This window comes from Ranitomeya variabilis, chromosome 1 (genome assembly GCF_051348905.1).
Source record: "Ranitomeya variabilis isolate aRanVar5 chromosome 1, aRanVar5.hap1, whole genome shotgun sequence".
NCBI classification, from domain to species: domain Eukaryota; kingdom Metazoa; phylum Chordata; class Amphibia; order Anura; family Dendrobatidae; genus Ranitomeya; species Ranitomeya variabilis.
The window spans coordinates 1,039,378,797-1,039,405,258 of NC_135232.1; the positions used below are offsets into that span (position 1 = coordinate 1,039,378,797).

The 26,462-nt window shown below is 44.0% G+C and overlaps 1 protein-coding gene across 1 annotated transcript in view; it reads right to left on the minus strand.

Annotated features, from left to right (window-relative positions):
* TUSC3 (tumor suppressor candidate 3) overlaps positions 1–26,462 on the minus strand; it is a 501,792-nt gene that overhangs the window by 67,772 nt on the left and 407,558 nt on the right. The window contains exon 6 of the mRNA XM_077279707.1: positions 17,797–17,886. Within this exon, the coding sequence (XP_077135822.1) occupies positions 17,797–17,886 (90 nt within the window). The remainder of the gene's footprint in view (positions 1–17,796; positions 17,887–26,462) is intronic.

Below are 26,462 nucleotides of genomic sequence, written 5' to 3' on the forward strand. Positions count from 1 at the left end.
ATTCCTGAACTGTTTTCCGGAGACAGGTTTAAGTTTAGGAATTTTGTGAATAATTGTAAATTGTTTTTGTCCCTGAGACCCTGTTCATCTGGAGACTCTGCTCAGCAAGTAAAAATAGTTATTTCGTTCTTACGGGGCGACCCTCAGGATTGGGCTTTTTCGCTGGCGCCAGGAGATCCGGCATTGGCTGATATTGATGCGTTTTTTCTGGCGCTCGGTTTACTTTATGAGGAACCCAATCTTGAGATTCAGGCAGAAAAGGCCTTGCTGGCTATGTCTCAGGGGCAGGACGAGGCTGAAGTGTATTGTCAAAAATTTCGGAAATGGTCCGTGCTGACACATTGGAACGAGTGTGCACTGGCCGCTAATTTTAGAAATGGCCTATCTGAAGCCATTAAGAATGTTATGGTGGGTTTTCCCATTCCCACAGGTCTCAATGATACTATGGCACTGGCTATTCAAATTGACCGGCGGTTGCGGGAGCGCAAAACCGCAAATTCCCTCATGGTGTTGTCTGAACAGACACCTAATTCGGTGCAATGTGATAGAAAAACCGCAAATTCCCTCATGGTGTTGTCTGAACAGACACCTGATTTAATGCAATGTGATAGAATCCTGACTAGAAATGAGCGGAAAATTCATAGACGCCGGAATGGCTTGTGCTACTACTGTGGTGATTCTACACATGTTATCTCAGCATGCTCTAAACGTATAGCTAAGGTTGTTAGTCCTGTCACCGTTGGTAATTTGCAACCTAAATTTATTCTGTCTGTAACTTTGATTTGCTCACTGTCGTCTTATCCTGTCATGGCGTTTGTAGATTCAGGTGCTGCCCTGAGTCTTATGGATCTGTCATTTGCTAAGCACTGTGGTTTTACTCTTGAACCATTAGAAAATCCTATTCCTCTTAGGGGTATTGATGCTACGCCATTGGCAGCAAATAAACCGCAGTATTGGACACAGGTTATCATGTGCATGACTCCTGAACACCGCGAGGTGATACGTTTCCTGGTTTTACATAAAATGCATGATTTGGTTGTTTTAGGGCTGCCATGGTTACAGACCCATAATCCAGTCCTGGACTGGAAGGCTATGTCAGTCTCAAGTTGGGGCTGTCGTGGTATTCATGGGGATTCCCTGCCTGTGTCTATTGCTTCTTCTACGCCTTCGGAAGTTCCGGAGTATTTGTCTGATTATCAGGATGTCTTCAGTGAGTCTGAGTCCAGTGCACTGCCTCCTCATAGGGACTGTGACTGTGCTATAGATTTGATCCCAGGCAGTAAGTTTCCTAAGGGAAGACTGTTTAATCTGTCGGTACCTGAACATACCGCTATGCGTTCATATATCAAGGAGTCTCTGGAGAAAGGACATATTCGTCCGTCTTCTTCCCCCCTTGGTGCGGGATTCTTTTTTGTGGCAAAAAAGGACGGATCTTTGAGACCTTGTATTGATTATCGGCTTTTAAATAAGATCACTGTCAAATTTCAGTATCCTTTACCGCTGTTGTCTGACTTGTTTGCCCGGATTAAAGGTGCCAAGTGGTTCACCAAGATAGACCTTCGTGGTGCGTACAACCTTGTGCGCATTAAGCAAGGTGATGAATGGAAAACCGCATTCAATACGCCCGAAGGTCATTTTGAGTACTTGGTGATGCCTTTTGGGCTCTCCAATGCGCCTTCAGTTTTTCAGTCCTTTATGCATGACATTTTCCGGAAGTATCTGGATAAATTTTTGATTGTTTATCTGGATGATATTTTGGTTTTTTCTGATGATTGGGATTCGCATGTGGAGCAGGTCAGGTTGGTCTTTAAAATTTTGCGTGAAAATTCTTTGTTTGTCAAGGGCTCAAAGTGTCTCTTTGGTGTACAGAAGGTTCCCTTTTTGGGGTTCATTTTTTCCCCTTCTGCTGTGGAGATGGACCCAGTCAAGGTCCGAGCTATTCTTGATTGGACTCAGCCCTCGTCGGTTAAGAGTCTTCAGAAGTTCTTGGGTTTCGCTAACTTCTACCGTCGTTTTATCGCTAATTTTTCTAGCATTGTGAAACCGTTGACGGATATGACCAAGAAGGGCTCCGATGTAGCTAACTGGGCTCCTGCTGCCGTGGAGGCTTTCCAGGAGTTGAAGCGCCGGTTTACTTCGGCGCCTGTTTTGTGCCAGCCCGATGTCTCACTTCCCTTTCAGGTTGAGGTGGATGCTTCAGAGATTGGAGCAGGGGCCGTTTTGTCGCAGAGAGGCCCTGGTTGCTCTGTTATGAAACCTTGTGCCTTTTTCTCCAGGAAGTTTTCGCCTGCCGAGCGAAATTATGATGTGGGCAATCGGGAGTTGTTGGCCATGAAATGGGCATTTGAGGAGTGGCGTCATTGGCTCGAGGGTGCTAAGCATCGTGTGGTGGTCTTGACTGATCACAAAAATCTGATGTATCTCGAGTCTGCTAAACGCCTTAATCCGAGACAGGCCCGCTGGTCATTGTTTTTCTCCCGCTTTGATTTTGTTGTCTCGTATTTACCAGGTTCAAAGAATGTGAAGGCCGATGCTCTTTCTAGGAGCTTTGTGCCTGATGCTCCTGGAGTCGCTGATCCTGTTGGTATTCTTAAAGATGGAGTTATCTTGTCAGCTATTTCTCCGGATCTGCGACGTGTGTTGCAGAGATTTCAGGCTGATAGGCCTGAGTCTTGTCCACCTGACAGACTGTTTGTCCCGGATAAATGGACCAGCAGAGTCATTTCCGAGGTTCATTCCTCGGTGTTGGCAGGTCACCCGGGAATTTTTGGCACCAGAGATCTGGTGGCCAGGTCCTTTTGGTGGCCTTCCTTGTCAAGGGATGTGCGGTCATTTGTGCAGTCCTGTGGGACTTGTGCTCGAGCTAAGCCTTGCTGTTCTCGTGCCAGCGGTTTGCTCTTGCCCTTGCCTGTCCCGAAGAGACCTTGGACACATATCTCCATGGATTTCATTTCTGATCTTCCGCTATCTCAGGGCATGTCCGTTATCTGGGTGATATGTGATCGCTTCTCCAAGATGGTCCATTTGGTTCCTTTGCCTAAGCTGCCTTCCTCTTCCGATCTGGTTCCTGTGTTTTTCCAGAACGTGGTTCGTTTGCACGGCATCCCTGAGAATATTGTGTCAGACAGAGGATCCCAGTTCGTTTCTAGGTTCTGGCGATCCTTTTGTAGTAGGATGGGCATTGATTTGTCGTTTTCGTCTGCTTTCCATCCTCAGACTAATGGACAGACGGAGCGAACCAATCAGACTTTGGAGGCTTATTTGAGGTGTTTTGTCTCTGCTGATCAGGACGATTGGGTGACATTCTTGCCGTTGGCTGAGTTTGCCCTTAATAATCGGGCTAGTTCCGCCACCTTGGTTTCGCCTTTTTTCTGCAACTCTGGTTTCCATCCTCGCTTTTCTTCGGGTCATGTGGAGCCTTCTGACTGTCCTGGGGTGGATTCTGTGGTAGATAGGTTGCAGCGGATCTGGAATCATGTGGTGGACAACTTGAAGTTGTCACAGGAGAGGGCTCAGCGCTTTGCCAACCGCCGCCGCGGTGTGGGTCCCCGACTACGCGTTGGGGATTTGGTATGGCTTTCTTCCCGCTTTGTTCCTATGAAGGTCTCCTCTCCCAAATTTAAACCTCGTTTTATTGGGCCTTACAAGATATTGGAAATCCTTAATCCTGTATCTTTTCGTCTGGATCTTCCTGTGTCGTTTGCTATTCACAATGTATTTCATAGGTCCTTGTTGCGGCGGTACATTGTGCCTGTAGTTCCTTCTGCTGAGCCTCCTGCTCCGGTGTTGGTTGAGGGCGAGTTGGAGTACGTGGTGGAGAAGATCTTGGATTCTCGCCTCTCCAGGCGGAGGCTTCAGTACCTGGTCAAGTGGAAGGGCTATGGTCAGGAGGATAATTCCTGGGTGGTCGCCTCTGATGTTCATGCGGCCGATTTAGTTCGTGCCTTTCATGCCGCTCATCCTGATCGCCCTGGTGGTCGTGGTGAGGGTTCGGTGACCCCTCACTAAGGGGGGGGTACTGTTGTGAATTTGCTTTTTGCTCCCTCTAGTGGTTACTAGTTTTTTGACTCTGGTTTTTCTGTCATTCCTTTTATCCGCACCTGGGTCGTTAGTTAGGGGTGTTGCTATATTAGCTCCCTAGACCTTCAGTTCTATGCCTGGCAACGTAGTTATCAGAGCTAGTCTGCTGTGCTCTTGTCTACTGATCCTGGTTCCAGTTATATCAGCTAAGTCTGCCTTTTGCTTTTTGCTATTTGTTTTGGTTTTGTATTTTTGTCCAGCTTGTTCCAAATCTATATCCTGACCTTTGCTGGAAGCTCTAGGGGGCTGGTGTTCTCCCCCCGGACCGTTAGACGGTTCGGGGGTTCTTGAATTTCCAGTGTGGATTTTGATAGGGTTTTTGTTGACCATATAAGTTACCTTTCTTTATTCTGCTATCAGTAAGCGGGCCTCTCTGTGCTAAACCTGGTTCATTTCTGTGTTTGTCATTTCCTCTTACCTCACCGTTATTATTTGTGGGGGGCTTCTATCCAGCTTTGGGGTCCCCTTCTCTGGAGGCAAGAAAGGTCTTTTGTTTTCCTCTACTAGGGGTAGCTAGATTCTCCGGCTGGAGCGTGTCATCTAGAATCAACGTAGGAATGATCCCCGGCTACTTCTAGTGTTGGCGTTAGGAGTAGATATATGGTCAACCCAGTTACCACTGCCCTATGAGCTGGATTTTTGTATTCTGCAGACTTCCACGTACCTCTGAGACCCTCGCCATTGGGGTCATAACAAGCCCCCCACATATATTGACGGTGAGTTCAGAGGAAAAGACATACGTAGTATGAAGGTAGGTTCAGCAAAGCGAGGTCCGCTTACTAGATAGCAAGAAGATACAATAGGGAACTTCACGGTCAGCTGAAAACCCTATTAAAATACCATCCCGAAATTACTTTAAGACTCATGTGTCAACTCATGACACCGGAGTGGCAATTTCGGCCCACAAGAGCTTCCAGCTACAGAAAAATAACATAACTGTGAACTGGAACAAAAATGCAAAACAAACTTAGGACTAAGAGTCCAACTTAGCTGATAGTAGTCTAGAAGCAGGAACATGCAACAGAAAGGCTCTGGTTACATTGATGGCCGGCACTAGAATAACTGAGCAGCAAGGCTAAATAGGATACTCCCATATCCTGATGGAAACAGGTGAACAAAGAAAGTGAAGCACACAAGTCCAGTACCACCAGTGACCACCGGGAAAGCCCAAAAACCAAATTCACAACAGTGTCCGTAAAGTCATGGTGCACTTTTGACCAGTCACAGGATCTATTTATATATAACATTTTCGCGCCCTTTCTCTGGCCCAATCATATCAGACCTGTTCATGAGGGGAGGTAACAAGAACCAATCAAACAACACAAACTAATTTAAGCCCCCAGTCAGATTAACCCCTGATAAACTGAACTATGATTAATACACTGCCAGGTGTGACATCATGCAACCACAAGCTTATGCCAGCTATGTGGTTTTTCCATGCCAGTCGAGATGTGGATGGTACAGAGGAAAGTTCAGTGCGTTCTGTGGGTCGCTAAATTTGAATCCGTGACCAAAGTGCTAAATGAATATTGGCACGTTTAGAACGAAGCGCCACCACATAGGAATAACATTAGTCGGTGGGATAAGCAGTTGAAGGAAACTATCAGTTTGGGGAGAAACCCCGTTCTGGTAGGCCAACACGTATCTTGACATGTTGAAATTGTATGCAGTGCCACAATTTCCAGAAGGTGTCATCTTTTAACAGCACGGCGCTCCTCCACACTACGCCACCATTGTTAGAACATTCCCCCAGTGGTGGATAGACAGAGGTTCTGTCAAGCCATGACCACCATGATCCCAGGATCTGAAGCCCTTAGACTTTTGGGGTTATGTGAAGCAAAATATAAACATTGAACGTATCAACGAGATTAATCACTTAAAACAGAGAATCACAGACGTTATTCACTCTCTTACACCAGACATCATTACCCGTGTGTGGCAAGAACTTCACTATCGTTTGGCTGTGTGTAGGGCAACAAATGGAGCCCACATTGAAACTGCAATGAATAGGTATGAATATGGGAGTTTTTCTTTTATTTGGAGCAGATTTCACATTTCTATCATTTTTTGTTGCTTTCCAGTGACTGGTCAAAAGTGCACCATGACTTTACGGACACACTGTATATATTAATTTCACACTGTGCATTTTTCATTTTGCGACCTGTGTTAAAAGACAAAATTAGTAGTCTTGTAATTTTCACACTGTCTACTTGGATTATTTTAGATTCATCCTTCCTGTTCTTTCAGGAAGCGTTTTCAGCAGGTTATTTATCAGCAGAGGCAGAATTACAATGACCGTTAATACCTCTATACACCACTATTAACGAATTATCCACCAGTCACAACTGACCCTGCTCTTCCCTTCAACATGACCATTACACATGTTTAAATACAGGAGTTTGGCTAAAGTATATGTGGACTTCCTGATCAGTGAGTAGGAGTCTAAAAATCCCCTTTAATTAGTGCTGAAATTGAAAGGAAAGATTTCTAATGTTTATTTTTAATACAGATTGGAAGTTTGATATCCTGTTTGAGTTTCTGCCATAAACAGACATTTTCTTCGCCTGTTTATGATGCTGGTAATTTCCATCCTGTATTAGTTAAAGCAGTGATTTTCAACCTTTTTTGAGCCGCGGCACACTTTTTATACTTAAAAAATCCCGGGGCACACCACCAACCAAAATGGCACAAAATGACACTAAAACAGTACATATTCTACATATAGTTAATAATATAGATTCTAAATGTATTTATACTCACTCAGTGTGAAACCTGGGCCTTTTTCGATAAACACAAAAGGGATATCCTGGCAGGAATGGTGGAAAGACACACACAAAGCTCTTCCTCAACAGTTCTCAGTCTCTCCCTGTTTTTAGTTTTTATCGCAGTCAAGCTTGAGAAGCCCAGCTCACATAGATATGTGGTCGAAAATGGGAGCAATGTCAAAATAGCTTTGTTGGCCAGAATGGGGAACTCCTTGGAGTGGTACTGTGCAGTGTATATATACAGAGGAGAGGTACTGTGCGGTGTATATATACAGGGGAGAGGTACTGTGCTGTGTATATATACAGGGGAGAGGTGCTGTGCAGTGTATATATACAGGAGGAGAGGTACTGTGTGGTATATATACAGGGGAGAGGTACTGTGCAGTGTATATATACAGGAGGAGAGGTACTGTGCAGTGTATATATACAGGGGAGAGGTACTGTGCAGTGTATATATACAGGGGAGAGGTACTGTGCGGTGTATATATACAGGGGAGAGGTACTGTGCGGTGTATATATACAGGGGGAGAGGTATTGTGCGGTGTATATATACAGGGGAGAGGTACTGTGCGGTATATATATACAGGGGAGAGGTACTGTGCAGTGTATATATACAGGGGGAGAGGTACTGTGCGGTGTATATATACAGGGGAGAGGTGCTGTGCAGTGTATATATACAGGAGGAGAGGTACTGTGTGGTATATATACAGGGGAGAGGTACTGTGCGGTGTATATATACAGGGGAGAGGTACTGTGCAGTGTATATATACAGGGGAGAGGTACTGTGCAGTGTATATATACAGAGGAGAGGTACTGTGCAGTGTATATATACAGGGGAGAGGTACTGTGCTGTGTATATATACAGGGGAGAGGTGCTGTGCAGTGTATATATACAGGAGGAGAGGTACTGTGTGGTATATATACAGGGGAGAGGTACTGTGTGGTATATATATACAGAGGAGAGGTACTGTGCAGTGTATATATACAGGGCAGGAGGAGTTGTACTGTGCAGTGTATATATACAGGGGAGAGGTACTGTGCAGTGTATATATACAGGACAGGAGGAGTGGTACTGTGCAGTGTATATATACAGGAGGAGTGGTACTGTGCGGTGTATATATACAGGAGGAGAGGTACTGTGCAGTGTATATATACAGGACAGGAGGAGTGGTACTGTGCAGTGTATATATACAGGGCAGGAGGAGTGGTACTGTGCAGTGTATATATACAGGAGGAGAGGTACTGTGCAGTGTATATATACAGGAGGAGAGGTACTGTGCAGTGTATATATACAGGACAGGAGGAGTGGTACTGTGCAGTGTATATATACAGGAGGAGTGGTACTGTGCAGTGTATATATACAGGGCAGGAGGAGTGGTACTGTGCAGTGTATATATACAGGAGGAGTGGTACTGTGCAGTGTATATATACAGGAGGAGAGGTACTGTGCAGTGTATATATACAGGAGGAGTGGTACTGTGCGGTGTATATATACAGGACAGGAGGAGTGGTACTGTGCAGTGTATATATACAGGAGGAGTGGTGCTGTGCAGTGTATATATACAGGAGGAGTGGTACTGTGCGGTATATATATACAGGACAGGAGGAGTGGTACTGTGCAGTGTATATATACAGGAGGAGTGGTACTGTGCGGTGTATATATACAGGAGGAGAGGTACTGTGCAGTGTATATATACAGGACAGGAGGAGTGGTACTGTGCAGTGTATACAGGGCAGGAGGAGTGGTACTGTGCAGTGTATATATACAGGAGGAGTGGTACTGTGCGGTGTATATATACAGGAGGAGTGGTACTGTGCAGTGTATATATACAGGAGGAGTGGTACTGTGCGGTGTATATATACACAGGAGGAGTGGTACTGTGCAGTGTATATATACAGGAGGAGTGGTACTGTGCGGTGTATATACACAGGAGGAGAGGTACTGTGTGGTATATATACAGGGGAGAGGTGCTGTGCAGTGTATATATACAGGAGGAGTGGTACTGTGCGGTGTATATATACAGGAGGAGTGGTACTGTGCAGTGTATATATACAGGACAGGAGGAGTGGTACTGTGCAGTGTATATATACAGGAGGAGTGGTACTGTGCGGTGTATATATACAGGAGGAGAGGTACTGTGCGGTGTATATATACAGGAGGAGTGGTACTGTGCAGTGTATATATACAGGAGGAGTGGTACTGTGCGGTGTATATACACAGGAGGAGAGGTACTGTGTGGTATATATACAGGGGAGAGGTGCTGTGCAGTGTATATATACAGGAGGAGTGGTACTGTGCAGTGTATATATACAGGACAGGAGGAGTGGTACTGTGCAGTGTATATATACAGGAGGAGTGGTACTGTGCAGTGTATATATACAGGAGGAGTGGTACTGTGCAGTGTATATATACAGGAGGAGTGGTACTGTGCGGTGTATATATACAGGAGGAGAGGTACTGTGCGGTGTATATATACAGGACAGGAGGAGTGGTACTGTGCAGTGTATATATACAGGAGGAGTGGTACTGTGTGGTGTATATATACAGGGGAGATGTGCTGTGCAGTGTGTATATACAGGAGGAGTGGTACTGTGCGGTGTATATATACAGGGGAGAGGTACTGTGCAGTGTATATATACAGGAGGAGTGGTACTGTGCAGTGTATATATACAGGGCAGGAGGAGTGGTACTGTGCGGTGTATATATACAGGAGGAGTGGTACTGTACAGTGTATATATACAGGGCAGGAGGAGTGGTACTGTGCGGTGTATATATACAGGAGGAGTGGTACTGTGCGGTGTATATATACAGGAGGAGTGGTACTGTGCAGTGTATATATACAGGGCAGGAGGAGTGGTACTGTGCGGTGTATATATACAGGAGGAGTGGTACTGTGCAGTGTATATATACAGGAGGAGTGGTACTGTGCAGTGTATATATACAGGGCAGGAGGAGTGGTACTGTGCAGTGTATATATACAGGAGGAGTGGTACTGTGCAGTGTATATATACAGGACAGGAGGAGTGGTACTGTGCAGTGTATATATACAGGAGGAGTGGTACTGTGCAGTGTATATATACAGGAGGAGAGGTACTGTGTGGTGTATATATACAGGGGAGAGGTACTGTGCAGTGTATATACTTCAACAGCCGCCCAGCCCAGGCCCCCAGCACCTGTCCTGTATATATATTATATACACTGTATCTATACAGGCTGTGCTGGGGGCCTGGGCTGGGCGGCTGCTGTAGTATATATATATATGTCAGCTGCAGCCGCCCAGCCCATGGCCGCCCCAGGTCACCCAGAGTAGACTGTCAGAACATACAACGATAATGATAGCATGGCACTCACTCAGGTGCCGGTAGCAGCTCCGGGAATCTGCCTGTGCCTGATAAGTCAGCACTGCTTGCAGCCAGGAGAGTAGAGCAGGAGAACTCTCCGCCCACAATGTCACGCTGGCTGGCTGTGTCCTTAACCCCTATGTGTGCCTGGCCCTGCACTGACTGAGATGCTTGTGCCAGGCAGCGCAAATTGAAAGGGTAGAAAGGGTTAAAGCATAGTTTGGGGAACTTTCCCCACGGCACACCCGACCATGTGTCCCGGCACACTAGTGTGCCGCGGAACACTGGTTGAAAATCACTGAGTTAAAGGCAGTAAGAGAGTATGATGAGACAATGATCATTGAGTGCTTGGTGAGGTGATCCTTGCAATACCTGCTTCACTGAAAGGCCTGAAGAAAGGTCCTAAGTGGGGCTAGTAACATCTATGCCCCTCATAAGAGAAGAATTACTGTGTCACCTATCACAGAGACCGTCCTCTCTGCTTCCATCGCAGGGTTATGTCACACCTTTGTCGAAGGCAATGTGTACTGACTATGCAATTGTTTGGTGTCATTCTAGGACATGTGGTATCATCCTGGCTGGGAGCTCTGGGGTTAAAGTGTTGTCTTTATATTCCAGCAGTGAAGCTGTGTAAGTTGCCAGAGATGCATGGTTTAATCTCCTCTCCAACAACACATGAACATGCGACCCAGCATCATCATCATGCACCAGGACGATCCCGACTTGGAAAACTATAGTAGTAGGAACACTGATTTGCCATTGAATCCTCCAATTAGGAGGAAAAAGTTAGGAATATTCTTGTCACGATTCCTCCGCTCACTGAATGATTGCTTTGCTGTTCTATGGAAACTGTCTTGCTGAGCTGTCTGTGTCTTGATTGACCGCTTGGCCAATCCTGTGGTGGACAGTCAGTGACTTGTTTGACAGCTCAGCTGTCCAATCTGTGACTGGGATGTGCGGGACTTTCTCCAGGTGTTCAGTGTTCTGGTGACTGCATAGCTACTTAACTGAGCTGACTGCCCCGATCCCTGCCAGACGTAGATTGTGCTTCCTGGTGAGTGTTAGCCTGATTTTGTTGCTCTGAGTTCTGATTTTCTGCTGCCTGACCCTTTGGACCGTGTTCTTACTATTCCATTGTCTTGTCCTTTGGCTTTTGATCTGCCATCTCAGACCCTGGACTGTGACTGACTTACATCGTCTTTTCCCTTGGCCATCTACGTACTCTCTTGGTGTTGACCCCGAAACGTCTGACTCTTCTGCCTCACAGTGTGTCCCTGAATAGTGACTAGCATCACATTTCTTACTTCACATGGGACTTTAGACTGCAGATATTGAATGCACTTTGTGTTTATTTTTCAACACATCAGGGTAATATACTGCTGGTTTTTGCTTATCCAGCTCCACAAAAAAAAATGAAATAAAAATGTGATCAAAATGTCACCCAAAAATAGAATGCATTCAAAACTACAGCTGGTCCCACAATAAATAAGCTTCTACAAAATGGTTTATGTAAAACTAAAAAAAAGGTTTCGGAATATGGCAACACCCCTCATCACTTAAAAATTATTTAAAAATATATATATATTTTTTTTTTTATGTAAAAGGAGTAAACCATAGACTATAACTATAAATTGGGTATTATCACGATTGGTAAGCTATAAAATGAGAAGACACTCGCTCTTACTCACACTTCAAAGGGTAATACTTAAAGCACCTGGTGGTGTGAGGAGGTAGAAAACCTAAAACAATAAAAAGTATGTCGCTGCGCTATACTGATATATAACAACAAACAAAAAAAACAAAATAGCAGAAGAATAGCAGAAAACAAAAGAGGATGAGGACACTGAAAAGGATGTCTCCAATTGTTTGCTATTTTCAGTGTCCTCATCCTATTTTGCTTTCTGCCATCCTACTACTATTTAGTTTTTTAGTTTGTTGTTATATATCCATTTACTGCAGTGATAAACTTTTTACTATTATCATACTTGCATCAATATTACGGCTCTGTGATATGGTCACAAAAAAAAAATATTTGCCTCCAACAGTGTACTTTTAGTGCAAAAATAAAAAACATACATAAAACTATATAAATTTGGTATTGCCATGATCGTACAGACCTACAGAATATACCAAGTATACTCAAGTATAAGCCGAGATTTTCAGCCCATTTTTTTAGGCTGAAAGTGCCCCTCTCGGCTTATACTCGAGTCATTGTTCCAGGGGGTCGGCGGGGGAGCGGCAGCTGTCAAATCATACTTACCTGCTCCCGGCGCGGTCCCTGCTTCTCACTGACAAATGGTCTCCGTGCGCCGACAGCTTCTTCCTGTGTTCAGTGGTCACGCTCATTAAAGTAATGAATATGGACGCAACTCCACTCCCATAGGGGTGGAGCCGCATATTCATTACTTTAATGAGCGGTACCATGTGACCGCTGAACACAGGAAGAAGCTGCCGGCGCCTGGAGACCATCTGTCAGTGAGAAGCAGGGACCGCGCTGGGAGCAGGTCAGTATAACGGGGAGGGTGAGCATACCGATATTCATCTGTCCCTGTTTCACCGCCGGGTTCCGTCTTCCGCATCCTCTGGCTGTGACGTTCAGGTCAGAGGGTGCGATGACGTGTTAGTGTGCTCCCTCTGCTGGAACAGTCACTGCGGAGAGATAGGACGCTGAGGAGCAGCGGGCAGCAACGAGAGGTGAGTATGTCATTTTTTTATTGCAAGAGCAGCAGCAGATATACAGTACGGTTAATCATATCAGCATAAACTGCATCTTATGGGGCCATAATCAACTTTTATGCAGCATTATATGGGGCAAATTTTCTATGGAGCATCTTATGGAGCCATAATCAACCTTTATGCAGCATTATATGGGGCATAATCTATGCAGCATCTTATGGGGCCATAATCAACCTTTATGCAGCATTACATGTGGCATATTTTCTATGGAGCATCTTATGGGGCCATAATCAACTTTATGGAGCATTATATGGGCCCATCATGAACTTTATGGAGTATTATATGGGTCATATTTTATTATGGAGCATCTTATGGGGCACATCGTGAACTTTATGGAGCATTATATGGGGCATATTTTGTATGGTGCATCTTATGGGGCCCATCATGAACTTTATGGAGCATTATATGGGGCTCCTGATTCAATATGGATATTCAAAAACACTTATCCTACTGATGTCTCAATTAATTTTACTTTTATTGGTATCTATTTTTATTTTTGAAATTTACCAGTAGCTGCTGCATTTCCCATCCTAGGCTTATACTCAAATCATTAAGTTTTCCCAGGTTTTTGGAGCAAAACTAGGGGTCTCGGCTTATACTCGAGTATATACGGTAGTTCATACTATACAATGAAGGAAATAAGTATTTGATCCTTTGCTGATTTTGTAAGTTTGCCCACTGACAAAGACATGAACAATCCATAATTTGAACCCCTTTCCGACATCAGGTGTAAATAGTACGCCAATGTCTGACTCCCTCCCTTTGATGTGGGCTCTGTCAATGAGCCCACATCTTTCCCGGTACATGTCAGCAGTTTTGAACAGCTGACCTATGCCCATAATAGCTGCGGGAGGAATCACAATACACTCGTGGCTATTAACCCGTTAAATGCCGCTGTCAAACGCTGAGGGTATGTTTCCACTGTCAGGATGGCCGGCGGTATCGCCGCAGCGGCGCTAAGCCCCGCCCCCTTTCTGGGACGCGATCATGCCGGATGTGTTAACTCTTCACTGATCGCTAAACGGCGTAGCGAGAAAAATAGTCAAAACGCCAGAATTACGTTTTTTTGGTCGCTGCGACATTGTATTAAAATGCAATAAAGGGCGATCAAAAGATTGTATCTGCACCAAAATGGTATAATTAAAAAAATAAGCCCTCACCCAATCCGAGATTATGAAAAATGTCGATGCTACGAGTATCAGAAAATGGTGCATTTTTTATATATATATTTTTTAACAGTTTGGAATTTGTTTCACCACTTAGATAAAAAAGAACCTAGACATGTTTGGAGTCTATGAACTCGTAATGACCTGGAGAATCATAATTCATAATGGCAGGTCAGTTTTAGCATTTGGTGAATCTAGTAAAAAGCAAAAAAAACCAAGTGTGAAATTGAACTTTTTTTGCAATTTCACCGCACTTGAAATTTTTTCCCCCGTTTTCTAGTACATGACATGGTAAAATCTATAGAGTTGTTCAAAAGTACAACTCATCCTGCAAAAAAAAAAGCACTCACACGGCCATATTGACGGAAAAATAAAAAGTTATGGCTCTGGGAAGAAGAGGAGCAAAAAACAAAAATGCAAAACCAAAAATACCTCCGGGGGTTAAGGGGTTAAGGCTAGGTTAATTGAGAGATAGAATATCAAAAATAAAATAAAGAAAATCACATTGCATAAATTATATACATTTATTTGCATTTGGCAGTGAGAAGTATTTGATCCCCTATCAACCATTATGAGTTCTGGCTCCTACAGACCAGTTAGACGCTCCTAATCAACTCGTTACCAGCATTAAAGACAGCTGTCTTCCATAGTCACCTTTAAAAAAGACTCCTGTCCACAGACTCAATTAATCAGTCAGACTCTAACCTCTACAACATGGGCAAGACCAAAGAGCTTTGTAAGGATATCAGGGACAAGATCGTAAACCTGCATAATGGTGGAATGGGCTACAAAACCATAAGTAAGACACTGGGTGAGAAGGAGACAACTGTTGGTGCAATCGTAAGAAAATGGAAGAAATCCAAAATGACTGTCAATCGACATCGATCTGGGGTACCATACAAAATCTCACCTCGTGGGGTATCCTTGACCATGAGGAACTTGTTAATGATCGCAAAGCAGCTGGGACCACAGTCACCAAGAAAACTATAGCTAACACATTAGGCTGTAAAGGTTTGAAATCCTGCAATGCACACAAGGTCCCCCTGCTCAAGAAGGCACATGTGCAGGCACGTCTCAAGTTTGCCAATAAACACCTGGATGATTCTGTGAGTGACTGAGAGAAGGTACTATGGTCAGATGAGACAAAAATTGAGGTCTTTGGCATTAACTCAACTCGCCATGTTTGGAGGAATAGAAATGCAGCCTATGACCCAAAGAACACCGTCCCCACTGTCAAGCATAGAGGTGGAAACATTATGTTTTGGAGGTGTTTCTCTGCTAAGGGCACAGGACTACTTCACCACATCAATGGGAGAATGGATGGAGCCATGTACCGTAAAATCCTGAGTGACAACCTCCTTCCCTCCGCCAGGACATTAAAAATATGTCGTGGCTGGGTCTTCCAGCAAGACAATGACCCAAAACATACAGCCAAGGCAACAGAAGTGTGGCTCAAAAAGAAGCACATTAAAGTCATCGAGTGGCCTAGCCAGTCTCCAGACCTTAATCCCATATATAACTTATGGAGGGAGTTGAAGCTCCGAGTTGTCAAGCGACATCCTCAAAATCTTAATGATTTAGAGTTGATCTGCACAGAGGAGTGGACCAAAACTCCTCCTGACATGTGCACAAACCTCATCATCAACTACAAAAAACATTTGACTGCTGTGCTTGCCAACAAGGGTTTTGCCACCAAGGATTGGGTCTTGTTTGCCAAAGTGATCAAATACTTATTTCTCACTGCAAAATGCAAATAAAAAAATTTGTCCATCCAGTTCAGCCTATATTCCATCAAAATAAATCCTCAGTTCTACGTCCTTCTAAAGAACCTAATAACTGTAAGATACAATATTGTTACGCTCCAGGAAAACCCCTTGACTGAACCCCTCGACTGAGTTTGCCATCACCACCTCCTCAGGCAAGGAATTCCAGATTCTCACTGCCCTAACAGTAAAGAATCCTCTTCTATGTTGGTGGAAAAAACTTGTTTCATTCAGATGCAGATAATCCCCCTTGTGACCTTCACCTTCCTTGGTATAAACAGACACTCATAGGGATATTTGTATTGTCCCCTTATATACTTATACATGGTTATTAGATCGCCCCTCAGTTGTGTTTTTTCTAAACTAAATAATCCTAATTTTGCTAACCTCTCTGAGTATGGTAGTTCCCCCATCCCCTTTATTAATTTTGTTGCCCTCTTCTGTACTCGCTCTAGTACCATTATATCCTTATTGAGCACCAGTGCCCAAAACTGTACACAGTACTCCATGTGCGGTCTAACCAGGGATTTGTACAGAGGCAGTATAATGCTCTCATCATGTGTATCCAGACCTCTTTTAATGCACCCCATGATCCTGTTTGCCTTGGCAGCCGATGCCTGGCACTGGCTGCTCCAGGTAAGTTTATCATTAACTAGGATCCCCAAGTCCTTCTCCCTGTCAGATTTTTGATTCCTTCTTCCCATGTGTATAACCTTACATTTATCACTGTTAAACCGCATCTGCCACCTTTCGGACCAAGTTTCCAATTTTTCCAGATCCATCTGTAGCAGAATACTATCTTCTCTTGTAATGACTGCTTTACATAATTTTGCATCATCTGCAAATATCAATATTTTAGTGTGTAAACCTTCTACCAGATCATTAATAAGTATCTTGAAGAGAATAGGTCCCAACACCGACCGCTGCTGTACCCCACTGGTGACAGCGACCCAGTTAGAGAATATACCATTTATAACCAACCACTGCTTTCTATCACTAAGCCAGTTACTTACCCATGTGATTTTCTGGATTTTATTTTCGATATTCTATCTCACAATCTTAAAATTAACCTACGCTTAAAATTATAGACTGTTTATGTCTTTGTCTGTGAGTAAACTTACAAAATCAGAAAGAGATCAAATAATTATTTCTTTCATTGTATAGGTATCTCAAAAATGATGCCACTGACAAATACAACTCATCCCTCATACAGTTAAAGGGAACCTGTCATGTAAAAAAACCCTGTTAATCTGCAGGTTAAAATCGTTCTGAAGCTGCCCAGCACCGCACTAAAGCCCGCTGCCAAAAGGAATTGAACGTTATTCCTCCAGGTAGCCTCGAGCTTTCAGTCATAAAGGCTTCAGTCATCGCTCAGTACACAGTGAGCGACGGCTGTAACTATGTCCCGGCAATGACCACTACACTTCCACTCATACATTATCTATGAGAGAGTCACTGTCAGACACTTCCGCCAGTAGTTTATCTCAGAAAACAAAAGGAATGGTATATTGAAAAGGGACATTCCAGATCTGTATTCCAACTGGCATTTTCCATCATCATAACCTAATTTGTGTGATTCCTTCCCAAATGTGGTCAGCCGAGTCCACCAATATGACTAGGCTCGGAAGACATTAGTCTAACTTAAATAGAGACCGCAAGAATCGGTAACATTTAATGGAGAATTCTTGGAACAGTGGTAAATCGAATAGTGGACATTCTCCAAGGGCAAAGCAATGACTCATCTAAAACTCAGGTTATAGGGAATCTTTTCTCACAACTACACATCAATCTGCTCAGCTCCTCTGCTCTATAACATGGTGCATACAGATTGGACTGCATTTTCATGGTGACAGGTTCCCTTTAAAAAGACCCATTATAACCCAGAGAGACAAAACCATTAAAATCTACAAAATAAAAAGTTTAAACCAATGAGAATATACTCACCACTTGGCCATTTTGTGGATTTTTATGTGCATAAGGGGGTCCACGTATATGGTTCCACATTTGTCCAGATGTCATTGCAAACACGACACACTAAAAAAAAAATCAAAACATGTTAAAGTAATATTTCCATGTATGTTACAGTATAACAAAGCAACAGCATTTAGTATATATGTGGTTTTCCATTACGGGACCTGCCCAGCTTAATCAATTCAGGATCCTAATTAAAAATGAAAGACAAACAAACAAAAAAAAACCACAGGCCATACTCACCTTCTGCAGGGGCGCAGAAAATTTTTGTGGAAATTCAAAAACTGAAAAGTGGGGCGTGCAATATTATTCGGCCCCTTTAACTTAATACTTTGTTGCGCCACCTTTTGCTGCGATTACAGCTGCAAGTCGCTTGGGGTATGTCTCTATCAGTTTTGTACATCAAGAGACTGAAATTCTTGCCCATTCTTCCTTGGCAAACAGCTCGAGCTCGGTGAGGTTTGATGGAGATCGTTTGTGAACAGCAGTTTTCAGCTCTTTCCACAGATTCTCGATTGGATTGAGGTCTGGACTTTGACTTGGCCATTCTAACACCTGGATACGTTTATTTGTGAACCATTCCATTGTAGATTTTGCTGTGTTTGGGATCATTGTCTTGTTGTAAGACAAATCTTCGTCCCAGTCTCAGGTCTTTTGCAGACTCCAACAGGTTTTCTTCAAGAATGGTCCTGTATTTGGCTCCATCCATCTTCCCATCAATTTTAATTGCCCCTGTCACTACCTCTACCAGCCTACAAGACATACACTCACCGGCCACTTTATTAGGTACACCATGCTAGTAACGGGTTGGACCCCCTTTTGCCTTCAGAACTGCCTCAATTCTTCGTGGCATAGATTCAACAAGGTGCTGGAAGCATTCCTCAGAGATTTTGGTCCATATTGACATGATGGCATCACACAGTTGCCGCAGATTTGTTGGCTGCACATCCCAAAGATGCTCCATACAAGGCAGGATGGATCCATGCTTTAATGTTGTTTACGCCAAATTCTGACCCTACCATCCGAATGTCGCAGCAGAAATCGAGACTCATCAGACCAAGCAACGTTTTTCCAATCTTCTACTGTCCAATTTCGATGAGCTTGTACAAATTGTAGCCTCAGTTTCCTGTTCTTAGCTGAAAGGAGTGGTACCCGGTGTGGTCTTCTGCTGCTGTAGCCCATCTGCCTCAAAGTTCGACGCACTGTGCGTTCAGAGATGCTCTTAGGCCTACCTTGGTTGTAACGGGTGGCGATTTGAGTCACTGTTGCCTTTCTATCAGCTCGAACCAGTCTGCCCATTCTCCTCTGACCTCTGGCATCAACAAGGCATTTCCGCCCACAGAACTGCCGCTCACTGGATTTTTTTTCTTTTTCGAACCATTCTCTGTAAACCCTAGAGATGGTTGTGCGTGAAAATCCCAGTAGATCAGCAGTTTCTGAAATACTCAGACCAGCCCTTCTGGCACCAACAACCATGCCACGTTCAAAGGCACTCAAATCACCTTTCTTCCCCATACTGATGCTCGGTTTGAACTGCAGGAGATTGTCTTGACCATGTCTACATGCCTAAATGCACTGAGTTGCCGCCATGTGATTGGCTGATTAGAAATTAAGTGTTAACAAGAAGTTGGACAGGTGTACCTAATAAAGTGGCCAGTGAGTGTATATGACCACTCTGTGCTGGGGCAGAACGGCGCCGTGCACAACTCTCAGGTAAGTTGCAATTACCTGCCTGTTTGTGCTTAGATACATTTTTTTGTGTAATCCCAGATACACCCTTTAAGGACAGTTTAAACCAGGGGTCTCAAACTGCATTCCTCGAGGGCAGCAAACCATACGTGTTTTCAAGATTTTGTTAGCATTGCACAAGGTGCTGTAATCATTATTGATGGTAGTTGTGAGCTACTCGTTGCTTACATTTGATTTGACTTGTGCATGGACTTTTCCTGTGCGGTCCTTGCTTTATTTTTGAATCATTGTTTGTACATTTTTTTTATGTAAGTGCAGGAACTCTTTTTCTTTAGTGCCACCATATGCCAATGTTTGCCCAAATAAAGTTTTTATTCCATTAGCCAAACCAATGTTCTAGAATTTTCTTTGACCATACATTCAGTGTTCTCCTTTTGGTTTCTCTGCCCATACACAGCGTACACAGAGAACTGCCAATCAGTGGCGTGGGCAGGGTTATACACTGCTCATCATTCAGAGCACTGCTAGATCTGTATCAGGAAAAACTGCAACTGAATTAAAACTCCAGTAAGAATCCCAGCAAGTGATACATTGCTGGAATCAGGACCCCCATCTCCTAAATCATAACAGCTCTCATGTGGAGTAGTAATAACCTGCAAAACAGATTCCCTTTAAAGGTCCTGAAAAAGGGAGGTATGTTGCCTTGATGCAAGTCTTTTTTAAGAAAGTGCCTCTGCATTTTGTATACAAATACAGTATATTATTTGGCATAGAGTATGTTGTGAAATGATGCCAATAAACACCACACACACACACAAAAATCAAGTTCTCAACAGACACTGATGGAAGAATAAAATCTAATGACTGTTCTAACAGCAAAAGAAAAAAGAAAGAAGGCTTAAAAGTGAATGGACGATAACGGGTTAATATTTACTGACAAATATTTAACAATACTAAAGACACATTTCTCTGGCTATATTACCCTCCTGCGGTGATGTTCCAGTTTGGTGTGCTGTGCCTAAGCTCTCCAGCTATTCGAAGGATACTAAATGATATGAGGAGCATTGTGAGTGGCGTAATGTGCCGCACCTCACAGCAAGGAGGTCATGGAGCCATCCGGATCCCTAATTCAATCTAGCACAAACAGTGCAACCAGCCAGTGTCACATTCAATCTCGCTATGGCCAGAAACGACTGCAATGCAATTATTTCTGAAAGCAAATTCAGGCATAATTTTACTTGACGATTAGAAAGCATGAAATAATTTGGGAATTGGTTTGATAACATAGTTCATAAATATATTTTATTTCTCTCATTGCCCCAAGCAATATCCTTGTAAGGGGATGCATTATACTATGTGTGTCAGTGCATAAAAGACTGTAGGAAGAACAAGACTGACCAGAAAATGCACCACGGGGAAGTTAGGGAAGAAAAATCATCCGGAATATTGCCAAAAGGCACAAGACCTTCTGTCGTTATTCGGTTCACATGCCAAGTTAATAACATCGTGTCCATCAATTATTATAGTGTTATTTCCATTTCAGTCTTTCATGGCCGGAATGGGAATGAATGTTTCTAGGTCCCGGACAGCAGAGGTGGTTTAACCCCTTTCAGACGTTGGGCACAATAGTATGCCAACATCGGACTCCCCCTATTTGGTGCGGGTTCTGATGCTGAGCCTGCACCTTTCCGGGCACATAAGAGCTGATATGTGCCCGCAACAGCTGCGAGTTAAATCACGATCCACCAGCGGCTGTTAACTAGTTAAATGCCGGTCAATCTCTGACTGCGACATTTAACTTGTGCTTACCGGAAGCAAGATACACTTCTCGCTCATCATAATCACAGGTCACTGATGGATTGGCATGACCACCAGAAGTCTCCAGCAGACCTCTATGGTTGTCACTGCCAGATTGCTATGAGACCCTCCCCGTGGTCGGCGCTCAGAGCAAGTCAGCATTTCTGCTTCCCCCTAGGAATCTGATCATTGCCTGGGTGTAGCAGAAGTGATTAATGTACTGCAGCTTCTAGTGAAACATGCAAAAAGTAAAAAAAGAGTTTTTAAAAAATCTATAAAAACAGAGTTCAAATCCACCGCCTTTCGCTCCATTCAAAATAAAACAATAAATAAAAAATATATACATATATTTGGTGTTGCCGAGTTCAGAATCGCCCGATCTATCAATAAAAAAATGCACGGGCGTGTATTTGGCTCACCTAGCTGACATTTTTATTGATACCATTTTGGTGTAGATACAATCTTTTAATCGCCCATTATTGCATTTTGTTGCAATGTAGCGGAGACCAAAAAAACGTTATTCTGGCCTTTTGATTTTTTTTCTCGTTATGTCGTTTAAAATACTAAAACAACCTGTTTGTTTCTTTCATTAAAATACTTTTAAATCATGTGTGTGTGTGTGTTTTTTAACCCTTTCAAACAATTGGATTAATAATGGATAGGTGTCATAATTGACGCCTCTCCATTATTAATCTGGCTTAATGTCACCTTACAATAGCAAGGTGGCATTAACCCTTCATTACCCCATATCCCACCGCTACACGGGAATGGGAAGAGAGTGGCCAAGTGCCAGAATAGGCGCATCTTCCAGATGTGCCTTTTCTGGGGTGGCTGGGGGCAGATGTTTTTAGTCACGGGGGGGCCAATAACCATGGACCCTCTCCTGGCTATTAATATCTGCCGTCAGTCACTGGCTTTACCACTCTGGCGGAGAAAATTGCGCGGGAGCCCACGCCAATTATTTCCGCCATTTAACCCTTTATTTTAGCAGCTACAGCGCCCAAATTTTGCATACACACACTACTAACATTAGTAGTGTGGAATATGCAAAAAAAAAATGGGGATATGAGATGGTTTACTGTATGTAAACCATGTCTCATATCCTGTCGGGTTTGGGAAGGAGAAATTAAAAGCCGGCAATTGAATTACCGGCTTTTCACAGATATCGCGCTGAAGTAAATATAAATACAGAATATATATATATATGTCTCAATGACATATATATATATATATATACTGTATATATGTTTTCCCGAACATTTGAGCACAAAAATCCATTAGATGTCGGTTTTGCAAGCCTGCGAGAAAATATCGCAGTACGGATGCCATACGGATTACATACGGAGGATGCCATGCGCAAAATACGCTGACACACCCTGCCTACGGATCACTATTTTGGGAACATTTGTCCATATTACGGCCGTATTACGGCCATAAAATACGGACCGTATTGTCTTACGCCAAGTGTGATGCCGGCCTAACTCTCTGCCATGCCTCAGGATTCAACCCTGGGGTCCTGGGCTCTGGGGTCTGTGTCTGTTGAGCCACAGCAGGTTCTGTCCGGGTGCTGATCACCTTTTCCCTTTGTCCATTTCTTTCAGACAGCAGGTACTTTTTATTTTTTATCTAGTCTGTCCTATCTCACTGCAGGTGCTTCTACTTAAACCTCCCCCCTGCTGGTCTCCTCTGTTGATGATAGTCTTCAGTGGATTCTGCTTGGAGTTCTGTTCCTACTTCTCGTTATCTAGGACAGTCAGATAAGTGTACTAGTGGGGTTTCTTTCTTATGCTGCACTCTCCCTTGGGTCTTTAGGAGGTACAAGATACGCTCGACGGCCTTTCAGGCAGTCAGGTCCGAGTGGTCACCTATAGTTTTAGGCTACTTTCACACTAGCGTTGTTTTGCCTACGTCACAATGCTTCGTTTAGGAGAAAGAAAGCATATTGCAAAGTTGTCTGCAGGATGCACTTTTTCCCCATTGACTTACATTAGCTATGCACTGCGATGTATGGCCACACGTCGCATCCGTCGTGCGACGGGTGCGCTGTGTTTTGGCAGACCGTCGGCACAAAAAAGTTCCATGTCACTTTTTTTGTGCGTCGAGTCCACCATTTTCGACCGCGCATGCGCGGCCGAAACTCCGCCCCCACCTCCCCGGAACTCACAATGGGCAGCGGATGCGTTGTAAAACTGCATCCGCTGCCCTACAATAACACACTGTCCGTCGGGCCGACGGTTTGCGACGACCTGTACCGACGGACTAGTGTAAAAGTAGCTTTACCTGCAGGGGTTATCCAGTTCGAGCTGAAGCTGCTGGGGTCTGAGTTACCAAATACTTTAGTCTGTTCAGGAACTGGGTGGGGTTTGTGCTGTTTATTCATAGATCCTTTTACCCCGTGTTTACTACCACTTGTGCATGACACTCTCATTAAATTCTAAGGGAGTTTCAGAAACAGGGTAGCACAGCAAAACTTGGGTATTTTTGTAACCCCGTATCTGGTGGCTGGAACCTAGAATTAGTTATTCGCATCTGTGTCATGAAAAGCAGAGATAAATAACCTTTAAATCTAAGAAGTATGACTGGGAAACTGTTACACTGCACTGAACATACAGTCCTATCCAAGGGCAATAGCAGGCAAAGAGCAGAATATATATATGTATATATATATATATATATATATATATATATATATATATATATATATATATATATATACAAATTTCACTATTAAGACCACCCACTAGAATCCTAAACCCAGTATGAGAAGGGAGTTAACGGAGTGTATTATAGCATGCTGGACTGCACATTCAATATGACAGGATCCGTGTAATCTATACTTGTAGACCTCAGTATTTGATTCTTTTCATGTAAAACCAGATATAAAAATTGCAATCGCAAGCTACTAAGGTTTCTTTATAAAATCCTTTCAAAGCTGAATTGGTGGGGGCATGGCTATGTAGCAGAGGAGTGAGGACGCGTCTTGAGAGAGCTCCTGGGATCCTGTAATCATCCTGTATCTAAGACGCCTATCCAGGACATCATACTCACCGGCGCTGGGACCCCTGGGCTCCGTGAGGCTGTTAGCACCGGTGGAGGGACGCTACAAAGATCCGGAGGCACCGGGAGCAGAGGAGGCCTGGACGAGTGAGGAGTTCCACGTGGGGAGGCGGTCATCTTCCGGGAGAGCGCTCTGTCTGGAGGAGGCCGGGGCTGGGATTCTCCATAGACTTCGGGGGACTCTGGATACCTGCGGGTAGGAGTCGCGGTACCCTGCTGTGCTGGGAGTTAGAGGGATTCATGCCGGCGGCGGCAAATGTGTGGGAACAGGAAGAGACACGTCGCTGTTTATCATTGCTGCAGTGCTGTTCAGGGGGTGAACATATATCCTGAACATACTGAGGGGACGTGCGGTGTGTGCCCTGGAAAATTGGGCCCTGCGCTTCCCTATTATTTAGACACTTGACCTGTCAGCACCATTACTTGGAGGGCTCTTGAAAACCCCCTCCTTGCTGCTGCCACTGCGGACGCCGCAGGTCCCTCCTGATATATGACACTCTGGTGAAAATCCAGGGTTGTCGCATTTATAACTCTTGGCTACAGAACTGTTTAATGACATAAACAGCCCTGCTGTATCTGTGTGGAACCCTCACAAATATAATAGTTTATTTGCTGTGCCTCATAGCTGTCCACCATGCATCACTCTAAAGGATCAGGAGCTGCTGACAAATTAAAAGAATTCGCCAGGGTTGACCCCTCTGATGGTACACGGTCCCTCAGAAATAATCCCTCACAAGCTCAACGCAAAAATCGCCTCTCAGATGGTAGTGAGAATGAACAGGAAGAACTGACTCTTAAACAGGCGTCTGAACAATTAATGCAGGCTATATTCCTAACCAGAACATCCCTCACCGAAAAAATAGAGGATGCACATACTGAGGTGGGGCGTCTTCGGCAAGATATGCAGGCCATGAAGTGGCGTATTACAGAGGTGGAGACAAGAGTGTCTCAAATAGAAGACACCATTAAACCTATGGAGGCAAAATTGGCAAAAGTCGCTGGCTCTATAAACGCTTGGAAACAAAAAGCGGACGATTTAGAGAATAGAGTACGTTGAATAATGTTCGAATCATTGGACTGCCAGAACGCTCAGAAGGTCAGCAACCTGAGAAATTTCTGGAGGGCTGGCTTAGTTCTTCTATGGGAGACAAATTTTCTCCAATGTTCTGTGTGGAAAGAGCTCATAGAGTTCCTACTAGGCCCCTCCCTCCTGGGGCTCCGCCTACACCTTTCCTGGCACGTATCCTTAATTGCAAGGACAGAGATGTTATTCTACGTCTGGCACAGCAAAAAAGCCCTATCAACAATGCTACAATCTCGATTTTTCCAGATTTCTCTATGGAACTTCAGAAACAACGGGCACAGTTCATGGAGATTAAGAAGCAACTCAGAGACAAGAATGTCATATATTCAATGATTTATCCAGCTCGACTCCGAGTTTTCTACGAAGGTTCTTCTATGTTTTTCACGGATCCAGCAGAGGCGGCAGAATGGCTGCGGTCCCATGGGATGTCCAGTGCAAAGGAATCCTAATATGTTCCTGATTAAGCAGTATTCTTCTAATGATGCTATATAGAGCTCTCTCTCTGCGCGTCCAGTTTACCAACAATACCGGATGCTGAATTCAGCGGGGGTATCCCCTTACTTGTTTGACAATAGGAGCATAGGACTCTGCCCCTACACTGTTTGGTTCTTGTTCCATTTTTTATCTTACATTGGTTTTGTTATTTAGATAGTAACTGCCGACAACTGTGTTCTCACTCTCTGTGTGCTGTCTTTGAACTTTATTTGAGTAATAATGCATATCATACTTTGATGAGTAAGTATGGGATCTGAAATAATATGTATGACCTGGAACGTACGGGGTATTAAATCTCCCTGGAAGAAAATTAAGGTATTTTCACAGATCAGACGCTATCATCCCCACATTGTGGCCTTGGTGGAGACACATCTGACCAGGGACACAGCCCGGTGCGTACAGAAACCATGGGTACAATAGTATATCTACGCATTCCACACTAGCTATTCGAGAGGTGTCTCGCTGTTAATACACAGAGATGTTAGATGGGAGGCTTGAGAGGCCCGGCGGGACCCCA